The sequence below is a fragment of the Coturnix japonica genome, chromosome 3 (assembly GCF_054131305.1).
Source record: "Coturnix japonica strain WE chromosome 3, WE-NBRP24, whole genome shotgun sequence".
In the NCBI taxonomy this organism is placed as follows: domain Eukaryota; kingdom Metazoa; phylum Chordata; class Aves; order Galliformes; family Phasianidae; genus Coturnix; species Coturnix japonica.
Genome location: NC_140665.1, coordinates 100227513 through 100241139, shown reverse-complemented (window position 1 = coordinate 100241139; position 13627 = coordinate 100227513). Strand labels below are relative to the sequence as shown.

Below are 13627 nucleotides of genomic sequence, written 5' to 3'. Positions count from 1 at the left end.
TTGCTGGGACCGCTGCAGAAGTTGCTTCTTCAGAAGGATGGACAGCAAAAATCAAAGGACACACCTTCAACAATACCAGTGCAACTGCCAGCATGACCGTGCTCCGAGCTGAAGCAGGAATTCATCTAAGTCAAACCGTAAGACAAACCTGACATGCAAACAAAAAGAATCTCTTACAAAGAACCTTTGTAAGTTTTCTTTTGCTAAGCCTTCCCTTCCTGGTGCTCTCAGTCATGCATACGTGTCACTTGCCCTGGACCAGTTCTGGCATACCCTCATCGCACAGAAAGCTGAATTAATTCACAGAAATGCAGTTTTTTCCTGAACCAAGCTGAATTGGCGGGTATTTCCATCCAACAAGAAATACATCTGGCACAAGGCAGGATGGCAGGAGCAAGGAAACTGAGGAGGAGGAACTGAGAAGGGTGATGAGACAGGATAAGACCTAAAGGATGAGATGGTGACAAACTGTTAATGCAGCTCAGCTATATCACGAAACCATACCCTCTGTATCTTAGGAAATCTAGACTCATTTCTCTTGTGAATAAAGCTGCCTTGGATCACAAAGCCAAGTGAAGCACCTGACTCCATTTTGCCATCTATGAAATGGGGATAATAGGTATCAGTATCATCTGACTGCCTTTAATTTAAATATATCTTCACCAAAGGATGCTTTAAGAGCAAAGTAGAGTGTTACAATTAAAAACACACAATCAAAGCAAATAACCTTCATCCAGAAAGAAAAGCCTCTCCTTTATAGATAAACTGAAATACCTCAACTAATGGATTATTCATGTTGTCTAGAGCACAATTTACAGTTATTTTAACTTTTGGATAAAGCATATACTTTAAAAGAAAAAAACAACAAACAATATTCATGCCCTCCATCCCATCAGTATTTAGTGGTGCTTAACAAGAGTGCCTAAAAATGGGTGTATTGCCATCGATCCTGCTGCTGATCTTAGATCATCCATCAGTAACAATCTGCCTGAAAGAAAAGATAAACTTCAGCTGCAACACACGATTAGAGAAGCACAAACAACTTAAAGCAAAAAGACAGACAAGATGACACAGCTTCGTTAAAAGAAGAAAAAAAGCCCGAAGGGGATTTTCAATTTAATAGATCTAACGAGAGGGGTTGAAAAGAGGTAAAGCAGAGGAAAAGAAAATCCTATGGACAAGATGTAATGCAGAACAACATGAAACTGAACCAGAAACAGACTTTCAAGTTTAACCTCAGGTTTGAACAGAAAGGACTGCTGAAGTCTCAGCTCTATTCCCAAAGGAGGGTGAAGCCACACGACAACATCACCGCTCACAAAACTCAGCATATTTCATGAGTAGGAGGCTCAAGAAGAGAACAGGTCAAGGTTGATATCACCGGCACAGCAGTGAGAGGGAGCTTGCACTGCAGTTGTCTGAACCACACCTAGTCTGAAGTTAAATATAGAACTTTACTTTCTGGAACTATTGCTCCTCTTCACCTTCAGAACATAAATATTCAGAGCAATATTTGAGGGGGGGGAAAAAAGAACACACACAACAAAAAGACAGAGAGGGAGAACAAGACCTTCTGGATGTATCGTCCAAAATGAAAGCCCAGCGAGTAATAAACTACCCTGGGAGAACTTCCAAAAGAGCTGTAAAGACCAGAGAATTGAATTACAGAGACCGCAAGCACTATTCTGGAAATCCAGTGTAAACCAATTAGGTTCTTTAATACACGCACCCCACAAAAGACACTTATGCACATCAGATACTTTAATATATGTGCTGGTCTGACTGTAATCTTAATTATGATATTGCTGCCAACATGATACAATTAACTGCATTGGAATTATTGTAGATTTGCATGTTAAAAAGTCCTCATCTTTCTCACTCAGTACATGGGACAAATCCTGACTGGTTCTGTGCGTTTTTGGCTGGGGAGCACTTCTCATTTTTACAATCAAATTCAGATTCTCTCCTTGAAGTGCTCTCAGCTTTGATACGCTGACTTTTAGCACCTGCATTTCATACCAACCGACTCCAAGCCAATAGCACAGGCCACAATTAACTCACACAGCAGCCCGAGACTTTGATCCTCACCAAAAGCCTGTTTTGCTGCTTCACAGCAACATTTCAAAAGTGTACAAAGAAAAAGTAGCTTTGCATCACCTACACAACAGTTCCAATTAATGTCTAGATTCAGCCCTCTTCTTGTTAGGCATTTAAATAAATCACTTAAAGACCTTTCTTGCAGCTAGGGAGAAAGATGCACATATTCTTCATGAGCTGCGTCAGTGTGATGGAGTTGCCTTCTGGATCCCTACTTCTCATTGCTGACTTGCATAAAGCCCAGATGAACAAACACTTTACTGAGATACCCAAAAAAGAAGCTCAGAACTAGGTGCCTAAATCCTTGCACTCACCAACAGCACATTAAGATGCTGCAGGACAAACAAATGCAGCACAATGAAACATGCATTTAATTAAGGAATATAGTCCATTAAAGTGAGTAAGACGCCTTTGCTCACAGTCAAAACTTAATCCTTTAGAGGAAAATGCAAATGACCAGCTGAATGGCCCCAGTCCACACTCAGTGCCAAACACTGGCTTGTGGGCCAAATGATGATTCCTGACCCTACAGCACCAAGCAAACCTGATCTGCTTGGGCGAGACAGCTGGAGTCTGGTTACCCTCATGCTGCCTGGTGCTTTGAACCATATTATGAAGAGCCTGGAGGACTTTAGTGACTTGGAAGTGAAGTTAGTCTGCCTCTTCATAGGGCTCCCAAGTGAGTGTTTCTCTCCCATCATTTCAAACTTGTCACACAAAACATCTTTACAGCTCAACTAGGCCAATGAGCACCTAACAGATAAACAACCATATTCCAATCTTGCCTGTGTTTTGTTGCCACACAAAGCTTTTACCACAGCTTGTGTTTGCTGTATTCTTGCCTCTAGGTACAACTCTAGGCCATGCTTTCCAGCACCCATGCATAAGGTTGGGAAATTCACGTTTTGGAGTGACCTAACAAGGGTTCTGCAAATTATTTTTAAAGCCAGGATGAAGGGAACATGGCAGAAGTCTCCATTTAATTAACCAAAAAACCCCCCAAACTCCTGCAGTAGAGATCTTACAGAGCACAAAACAAGACACCAAACAAAACCAAGAGTGGCTAAAAGCAGAAAGAGAGTAATAAGAAATTAGATCAGGTGATTACATATCTGCATACAGTACTCGATGGTTTCCAATGTCAGTGCTGACTTGCTTCCCTCGGTACACAAAAGGAAACCTTTCTAACAGATGCATACCAACCCACTACAGCTCATCTGACTTCAAGAGTGTCACAGCAGAGACTGGATGTTGTTCCCACACTGCACATCATTCAATGCAGAGGGCGACACACCAGGTAAATGCAAACCACTGTGCTATCAGGACATTATACAAGATGGGTCCTGCAAAGCAGAATTGATTTTAAACGTTTACATTATTCCTATGTTAAAATATTCAGTCAAAGCTGTGCAGTACAGTGCCAGCACAGAATAAGGAAAGAGTTATTGGCCTCAGCCCTGCAAAGCTGCTTTGATGGCCTGCAGCCTCACCCACACATGTTGAACTCAGTATTTTGATATTAGGCAAGGCAGATGCAGACACTCTCCTGCTTCGAAACATTTCCAAAAGCCCTCATGCAAATAAGAGGAAGGAGTAGCAGTAATGAAATGGCAAAAGCACATCCTAAAAGCCCAATGGCCAAGGATTCAATGGATTTGCAAACTGGGGTGGAATGTAGTGTGTAAAGAACATCATCTAGTGCTTTCATAGAAAGGGGGTTCCTTATGCTCCTGGAAAGAAGAAAACTCCTCCCAGCCACTTAACCTTTATCAGAATTAAACATTCATCTCTCAACTATGCTTGAGTTCACCAGACCTTCATTATTTTATATGGTGTTACCCATAAAAGAGAGAGTATTGTAAGGAACCAGAAGGGAAAAGCACAGAGGCAGCAAGGAGATCAGGCTCAGAGAGTGCTTCTTCTCTGCAGGAGTGAAGAGTAGGGAGCTCTAATGATCACCTACCACTCTGCATATGTATTTGAAAGATCTACTTTGCTCTGTACTGTTCCCAGCTTGCGTAAAAAGGTTGTAAGAGCCTTTTTGGATAGGAGATATATTGCTTGTTAAGGCAAAGTTCTGCATCCTGTACAATTATAGTGCTGCTGAAATGCCAGTATCGGATATGAAATAACTTGAAACGTTAAGAGAATAAACCAGGAAGAGGGAGGGAGAAATGTAGGGTACAAAGAGTGTGCAGAACTCCACCAAGTGAGAGTCAGGATTAGACTGGATGGAAAGGTTTCTGCTAAAGAAAAGGACAAGCTGAATGGACATCGATGCTCTCAGACTGAGCAAAGGAAAACACACTTTAGCAGCTACAAAATATGATAGTATCTAGAGAAGTACAACATAATTTCTTCTTAAACAACAGATGTGCTGAAATAGCTCCTCCTAATCTATCATGTGGAATTATGTTAACACTTATTGGCACGTGTGATACTAAAGTACATCCATGAAAACGAAGTTAGCTGGAAAAAAGGATACTCACATTGGCTTTAAGTGTCCCCTCTCCAGAACCCCAAAATGACTTACCTCTCCATAACCGCCAGGCATTCCTTTCTCCACGTGAACCGACTGCCTCGCCGTAGTCTGAAGGTCCCAGAGGTAGCTGTGACTGGGGGAGGCGTCTGTCTCCATTCTGGTTCTTCTATTGGGATGGGAGCGGGTCGCATGCTTAATGTAGCCCCTAGGGATAATAAACATCGCGTTTCCTAGTGGACTAAAAATCGCACCCATTTCCTCACTCCTGCTCGTGGAAAAAAAACACAAGACAGATGATGAAACCATTCAAACTAAATAGTAAAGCATCATCAAAAAAAGACACCTTAAAGACATACAAAGCCAGTTAAGAGTTCCCATTCCAAGCCTCCAAGCCAGAGAAATACCAGGTGACCACAAAAACCTAAGGACGACAGAAGTGAGCTTGTTGCCTTTGCTGAAGCCACTTTGGAAATGCTGTCTTGTCTTCATCAAGTGTCATAAAGCAGGGAGGAGCTGTGCCCCACATGACCTTTATTTAGGCTGCATTGCTACCACTTAGGCCATGAAAGGGGAAATAATTAATTGTACAGCAGTCTCAGAAAGCACAGCGCAAGTTTATACCCAAAGGTATTTTGATGTGGCTGAAGAGCCAAGTAAATACTTGAAATAGCTCCACAGATAAAAGCACTCAGTAACCTGGGCAAACACGGGATCCTGAGGGCCAGCCTGACTGAACAAGCCACTGAAAGCAGATTAACATCACATCTTTCCTCTTCAGTCCCCCATCTATGGATATATTTCTCCTTTCAAGAAGCTTGAGCTGGAAAGCATCAAGAGAGAGATGGGACCTGGCACAGTGCCTTCAGGAAAAGCCCTTTGAAACTTACCCGAATCCCTCCACAACAGCCTCTCAGTTAATAAATCAAGATAAAGCAAAACACTGGGAGGCCAATCTTTCATAAAGACCTGGGTGAGGGGCTTTTCTATGTGAAACAGGGGATGCTCTGAGGGACTTGTGCTCAGCAGCTACCCCTGGAGGGAAGGAAGAAACAGCTGCTCTTACACAGAGAAAAAAATAATATATAGATATATATATTTCTCATATGAAAACCTAGACCATCACCCATACCCCACAAGCACTGGATTTCATGCATTCTAACACCCGTATGGTTTTTTTCCCCCCTCAAGAACAACAAGAGGCACTGCTCACACGAGGAGTATGCTACTGTGTGCATGTAAAAGCAGGGCTGGGACAGGAGAGGCTTCTGTGTCCACAAATTGCTCAGAAAGATTGTGATTTAATCACAAACCCATACTGTGTTAGTGAAACAACACTGCTCATTTCATTTATAGGGGTTAAGGGAACTTAGAGTTTAACCAATAAGCAAATTCCTACAGTAAAAACCAAGGAATGAGCATGCATTTGGCCATGCTTCTCTGCAGAAATGCCCAGTGAGTATTTTCCTTACTGGCAGAAGGAGCAGAGCCCAGCAACATTTACAGACTTTCCCCAGGAGAAGTCTAGAGGAAGTGAACCCCACCACCTCTGCCTTGTGAGTACAAGGACAGCAATTCTTGCCAATTCCCTATTACTTCCTTTTATTGACACATGAAATGTTTCCTATGTTGCCAATTCTTTTGGAGGCCATTGCAAGGAGAGTTCCTTATCTGCTCTCTAATCTCTGCATGAATTGAGGTCTGGGTCAGTATCACAGTATCAGGTTTCTAGGCTTTAGATACTTCTCCACAATTAAAATATAAATATTATTCATTTATTTAAAAGAGTCTGGGGAGGATGGGACAGGAATTAGCTTTCCCAGCACCGTCTTAGTAATGTATTGTCCCCACCTAAGGATTTAATCTGTGTGTTCTCAAGAAAAAGGGAAATATGGAAATATCAGTGATGCAGAGTAATTATATCAAATTTTGCAGACAAAGGCTGAAAAAAAACATCAGCATTTAAAGCATAAATTTACTCCTGCTGCTGCCATGTTCACTTACTGAATTTTCATTTACATGTGTTGTTTTTTTTTTGTTTAGAAGCCTTCCTATCAATTTACCCATTACTCTTTTCTACAGGGTAACATCAATATCAGCTGCTGATATGGGAGAAGCACAGTGTGCATTGCAAGCAAGTATACAACCCCTGTTTTTGCACATGAAGAAAGACAGAAGCACCTGAATGCATGCAGAGGCACAAGATGTGCTGGGATCTGTGAGAGTGAAAGTGGTGGATACGTGCACTGCTCCTGTACTTGATAAGAAAACTTGAGCTTTGTTTCATCTCCTGTAATTAAGAGAGCACTTTGGGATCCCATTTATTCTGCTGTTCCAAAGCTTCACCGCAATCTTCTCTCAGACCAGCTTCACTTCTTTACAACTTATTTCCCATCCCAGCTGCCATTTCAGATTCTTTTTACAAGCTCCTCAAACAGCTTCTAAGAAGAGAAGCTTCTCTCTTCTGCAGAACAAGCAGAGTAAATGGATGAAATTTCTGTCTTGGTATACGCATCCAAAAGCAAGAACCTGTAAGTGGTGTAGAGGTGAATCATCATCTGGGAAGAACTCCTCTCAGGGAGAAAAGGGAAAAGTGCCATCTCACTACTTGCCAACACTGAGCACTTTTTGCAGCAACACAGAGCTACCTCTGTACTGAAAGCTTCTTGTGACAAAGGCCTTGCTTCTCTCGGTATGTCCCAAACACTACCCTGATGAAAGAGAGCTGCTCTTAAAAGCACCACATACAATTGCTGATCCACATCCCATCTCTCACAGAGGCCCTGCAGTACGAGGGTGAGGCACAGAATGGCTGGAGCCAGCCTCAGGGCATCTCCTAGCTCCAAGAAATCATTTACCAGCAAGTCTCTGCAACAAGTACCTACCATATATTACACTGATAAGAAGAGATGTCATGCTTCATTTTAAGCCAGACTGACCTGAGAGCACATAATAAACACCTTCCAGTTACTCCTGAGCCAAGCTAGATTTGAATCAGCAGCCTGCACACCAAAACGTTCCTTACAGGGCTCATTGCTTGGCTGGGAAGGATCAGAGCAGGACTGTTGAAGCTCTGTAAAACAGTAAATCACCAACAAAACGTTTCGAGTATGAATCTCATGGGATATCCAGCCTCTGCTGCTTTGGTTGGGTGTTTGGTTGCTTAGTTTCTTTTCATATTTTTTTTCTGATACAGCTAAAGAAGAGCTACTATGGGAGTAACACAAGAGATGTTATACCCTAGTAATAACTACCTTTCTTTTTCCCTTTTGCTCAGGGAGGAAAAGCACAAGGTGACCACAGCTGCCTTGAGGACTAGCTGGAATAAAGCACCAAGGCTAACTGGAGTCATTCTGTAACCATCCGCAACTCCAACACATCATTTCTAGGACACAGCTTCAGGTTACAGCGCACAGAGGCAAAAGAAATGCTCAAGTTGCTCCACAACAAGCCTTCCGTGTTGCTCAAGACCCAGTGCCAGCCAAACTAATCAAGCTAACTATCAGCATGAAAAAGAAGTACTTACTTATTTAAAAGCCAGGGGCTCTAAAAAAATAATCAGAACATTATAGGACTCAATGCACTCATATGCTGGCTTCTGCAGCGTATATTATTTATCTGCTGCCAAAATGCTCGCGGCCCTCTACAAAATACAAGAGACGTGGTGCCTGTCCAAAAAACTCCGTATCTAAATGGAAAGTATCCCTATTAATTGGTTTAAAGTCCTTTCAAACACTAGTATTTAGCATTGACTTCTTCCCCTCAACAAAAAAACTGCCTTTCACCCTAATTGGCAACTGCTTCCAGAAGAAATTACAGTCACTAATACATCGAAGCGCGCAGCTACGCTATTAAGTTTGACATTACTCATACCAGGAAAACATTGATCAAGAAGTTGAGAAGTTTTTAAGCAAGATTACTGCATAGAGCAGAAAGGTTTTATGATCTTTGAGCATCTGCAGCATTCCTATCTGCTGTTGCCTGAACGGTGCTCTTTAATATATTCATCAGTGACATCAACTGATTGAGTGCACTCTCAGCCAGTCTGCAGATGACACCATGGTGTGTGGTACAGTCAAGATGCCCAAGGGATGGGATGCCATCCAAAGAGACCTATACAAGCTGAGCAGTGGGCCCAGGTGAACATCTTGAGGTTCTATAAATCTAAGGTTTTGCACCTGAGTCATGTCAGCTCAAACTGTCAGTACAAGCTGGGAGATGCAAGGATAGAGCACAGCCATGTAAAAAGACTGGTAGATGGCAAGCTGGACATGAGACAGCAATGTGCCTTTGCAGCCCAGAAAAAGCCAGCTGTATCCTGGGCTGCATCCAAACAAGGGTGGCCAGCATGGCCAGCAGCTGCTCTGTACTGGAGAGGCCTCACCTGGAGTACTGCATTCAGATTCAGTACAGGAGACATGGACCTGTTGCAGTGCATCCAGAGGAAGGCCATAAAAATGATCCCAGGGATGGAACAGCTCTCCTATGAGGACAGGCTGAGAGAGCTGGGGCTGTGCAGCCTGGAGAAGAGAAGGCTGTGAGGTGACCTGAGAGCTGCCTGTCAGTGTCTAAACAAACTGGCAAGTAACAGAATTGATGGAATTGCTTAGCCGTTTAGGTATAGGAGCAACATCTAGCCACGTTTCAGTGGCACTGGTGTCTCAAAAATCACCATGATGCTCCACAATACAAATTTCTCAGGTTAGGAGATGCGAGACTATTTGTGGATGATTTGAAGCATCGTGTACTACTGTCACATACTTGAAAAATGAAAACAATGCATTTACAACTTACTCCTTGTTTCTTGTATTTGAAATTCCTGGCTGCATGCAGTATATAAGCAAAGTACAAGACAGTCCCTTTTGTGAGGGACTTAAGGGAATGCAAGCAACTCACGCCTTGAGAACAATCTCATCTTTAGCTGGCAGGTGGGAATTAGGAGCAAAGGCAGAATCACAAGTTGTACAGCAAACTAGCAGAGCCAAGGAAAGATTGCAGGTCTGCCAAGTGATCTCTAGTCCTTCCCTTAGAAAGCAGCTTTTCTTTCTTTATAGTTCACAAACTGATGTATTTGGGTGCCCTGGGTGCTTCAAAACTGTTTCAACTGTAAGTGAAAATTATCTTCCTTTTACTACACTAATGAACTCAGTCAAAAAATGAACTTAGTTTGGAGACTCCCAGTGTTAAAAATGAGGATTAATAAGAACTAATAAACGAAACGATCCCAAAGACCTCTCTTTGCCCATTGGTAACTCAAACACAAATGTGCTCCCGTGCAGAGGGACCCAAATCTATTGCTCAGAGAAGAAGGTCCAAGATTTTGTTCTCAGCAGCTGCAACCATAGAAAATGAGATAATAGAAAGCCAATTTCACTTCTTCATGAGACAACAAATAGTAAAAAAGCTCATGCCACACATTTAATGACTTCAGTTTTTATCAGAGGAGGGCACTCTTGCCAAGAGTGACTAGGGCTGCTGTGACCACTTCTATGCAAATATGGCAATGATTTTCTCCTTTTCAGGTTCTAATGAAAGCAGCTGAATGGGAATTACAGGATACTGTATCAGTGTCCAAACTTCAGCTCCAAATTGGTTCTATTAATAGTAATTTAAATCCAGGATGCTTTGGACAAGGTTGGTTATCTTTCTTAATACACTGTATACACTTGCACATATGCACGCTAATTATCTCTTGCCTGACCAGTCTGACCTGCAATCTAGTAGATGGCAATAACAGAAAGAAGTAGATGATCCCAAAATAAAGAAATACAATCACATCTTCCTCAAGCAGACTCTTCCAACAGCCACAGGAAAACTAAGCTTCCCCGCCCCTTACCTCAACCTCTAAAAATAAAACAAACGTTATCTGGTTCTGAAGGGAATTTAAATGCAGCCAAATAGTCTCCTGGCATAGGCAGAGGAGGCGTTCTGCCTTTTACACTTCTTGAAAATGCTGTACAAGATCTCGTATTTGAAAAAAAAAAGGTTAAACGCAAACAACCACTCTTAAATTTTCCCATGTGTGCATAAAGAAAAGCGAACAAGAACTCAGCCGCACCGTGCATCAGTAACACATTAGTTAACATCAGTTCCATTATATTTAAGCTACACTTCTCTAGCCTGAAAGGACAAAAAGATATGAGCTTGTGGATAAAAAGGGAGAAAGTATTAGTACCAAGTTTGACAACTCTTATCCTGGCACAGAATACCAGAGTACTATTTCCTACACAGCTCCAAATGACACTGGAAAGAAAAGATGCAAGGACAGAAAAATCCATGCAGTAGTTTTCATTGCTAAGAGAGGCATTTTTTTCTTAATTACTTCCTCCTCTTTAAGCGCACCATCCAAAAAACAAAAAACAAAAACCTATGGCTTTCTCTGCTGTTTTGTAGGTAATATCTTCCTTCAAAGGGAAATAAATGGCTGAGTGTATCACATGATACAACGTGAGGCTTCCAAAGAAGCTGGTAGTTACAGGCTGCATCCAACACCTTTGCTGACCCTCTGTAACACAACTTCAAATTCTATGAAAAATCAAGTTCGCTCGGGGATCCCTGCAGCTCAATAGAACCTCAAACCCTTGGTACATTCATTCCATAAAACACTTCTAGATTCTCAGCAGAAAAGACAGGCTTGGCTCTAGCTTTGAACTCATCCAACTTACAGCTAAAATATTCTCAGACCAATTGACAGCCAGAGCCTCCTGATTCACAGCACGCACACAAAGCACAAGTTTTGAGGGTCTGTTTTTTGTTGGAATTCTTCTCAATAGAATTTTGGATGTTGAAGCCAAGTTCATATTAGAGAGGCTACATTTCAAATTTCTTGAACAATTACACAGTTAATTTAATCATACCAAAACAAACGAATCAAAAAAGGCAATTAAATGTAAATATTTCGAACCTTACAATAAGACTACTGAAGGGAAAATGAGAACTGTAGTCAAACAAAACCTGTAGAGAAAAACAATGCAAGGAAATGCATTTAACTGTGATTTTAAAGATTGTTTGTTAAAGACAATGAAGAGCTTTATTTCTCATTATATATTTATGATCTGTTTTGAGATTTGAAGGAGGAGGTAGAATTTGAGGGAGACATCTCCATTTAATCACTGTAACTGTCCACACACCTCACCCATGAGCTTCAGCTACAACTCAAAACCCCTGAAGTCATCCCAGTTCCTCTCAGATAAAATGTATGTAGTTGCTCTAACTTTGTATTACACAGCCATTATTAGCGTTTCCTCCTTGTTCGCTCTGAAGAGCCTCAAGCATCTATTTTATGTCATCTGATTACAACTTCACTGAGTGCACTTTTCATTCCCAGAGCTAGAGTCAGGGCAAGTAACCACAGCTGAGAAGCTGGACAGACAGCTATGGGTGAGCTGGTCCTACAACTATTGCTGCAAATGAAACATAGACCTATTCTTAAGAAACCAAACAGAGGAAATACCTCATGAGTACACCACCAAGTGAATGACCAGTGATAATCCAAACCAGTGACAAAAGGCTTTTTTCATACACCAAATGGTAGGAGATGTTTAGGCTAGATGTGTTTACCAGGATTTGTCTTCTCAAGCTGGTACCATCTGTAAAATGCCCTTTTCTTTTGTTCACTCAAGTCTGATCCCTGCTGCAAAAGCCAATGTGAGATCCGGCTCTGACTGATACCTGTAGAAAACAAAAACAAAAAGAAGAAGAGAAAACTTGTTCTTTTAAAATATTTCAAGTGGTTTATATACTAATAAAAGGTGTTGTCTTACAAAGCCTGGACATTTGATGCTAATATTTCAATCACAGAAAACAGAGAGAGTTTGAGCTTCTCACCCTACCCCTAGCTGCTTTACCTTCTTGTTATTTGCAGCCTTACTCAAGATACACCCTGGAATCAGCACAATCAGTCTATAAGCAAGAAAGGCACACACAGGGAAGCCAAATCTACTGCTTGCTGAACTGTCCCATTCTGAACCACAGCTTCCTTGGTTCTTAAATTTCTTCATCTGTGAAATGGGAACAAGTCCCTTACCCACTATTACATATAGGAGATGGTACTTAGGAGATCATTATCATTCAAGGCTTGAATAAAAAGGGAGATAAACACAGAAACAGTTTATGTGATATAGATCAAATCACCCCAGAATTGCAGCAAGCCAGCTATCAGCTGCTATAACAACAGCAAGGAAACAAAACAGAAAGAGCAGCTGCCTATCAGCAAAGCAAAGCAAAGCAAAGCAGGACTCAGGCCTGTATGTACCCAGGAAGGATTAGGAACAAAAAGACTTCTAAGAAAGTAGTAAAAGGCAAAAAAAAACCCAAAAAACAACACCTGGAAATTAATACCATTATTTCCAAAGTGTGACACTGAATGAAGGATCAATGCAGAAAGGGAAAAGCGGTCACTAGAAGGAGAGGCATCAAATACAGGAAGAGGTTTAACGGTGCAGTATGAGGGGAACCGCTTGTTCATTTGAAAATAACAAACCAACTTGCCAAATGGCTGAGGCAGTAACTGCTGGTGGGATTCCTTGTGTTCTCTGACTAACAGGAAGGGTTAACAACACAGAGACTCTCCCAAAACTCAGCGTTCAGGAGGTGCTCCAAGTAACAACACACTGCTGCACTCCACCTGCACCAACACCTGCTTGGCGATAACACGCAGGCAGGTAGAAAGCTGGCTTTCACACTGAAATCCAACTACCTCTCATGAGACACATTCAGGTTGTAGAAGATCTATCATACTGAACTCATGAAAACAACCCCCTGCAGTTTCACCTCTAATAAGGGGTCTTTATTATGCTTCCTTTGCACTGAGCTTGGAGTTGAGCTAACTTGAGAATGATTTAACTCAAATCATAGGTGTCGTATTTTGAGCAGCTTTAGTCCAATCAGTTTTTCACAATCTCAGGGCTTACTCTCTTAACTGTTCTTTGTTAGACAGAAGCCCTGAGCCTATGGAGTTTAAATTGCCCTATGGAAAAGGGATAGGTTTGTTTTGAGTACAGAAGCTTACTGTCATTCAACAGAAGTCTGCCCACAAACATATCCTGGTTA

At 41.7% G+C, this 13627-nt stretch overlaps 1 protein-coding gene across 50 annotated transcripts in view; it reads right to left on the bottom strand.

The window, feature by feature from the left end:
• Positions 1-13627, bottom strand: part of HMBOX1 (homeobox containing 1) — a 101381-nt gene that overhangs the window by 24361 nt on the left and 63393 nt on the right. For 49 of the 50 annotated variants that reach the window (XM_085544213.1, XM_085544224.1, XM_085544200.1 and 46 more), the window contains 2 exons: positions 12137-12247; positions 4631-4784 (listed from right to left, as the gene is read on the bottom strand). In XM_085544213.1, coding sequence (XP_085400339.1) covers positions 4631-4784; positions 12137-12247 — 265 coding nt within the window. Of the gene's footprint in view, positions 1-4630; positions 4785-12029; positions 12248-13627 lie in introns of all 50 variants that reach the window. The other variant, XR_014944982.1, reaches the window with a different exon arrangement.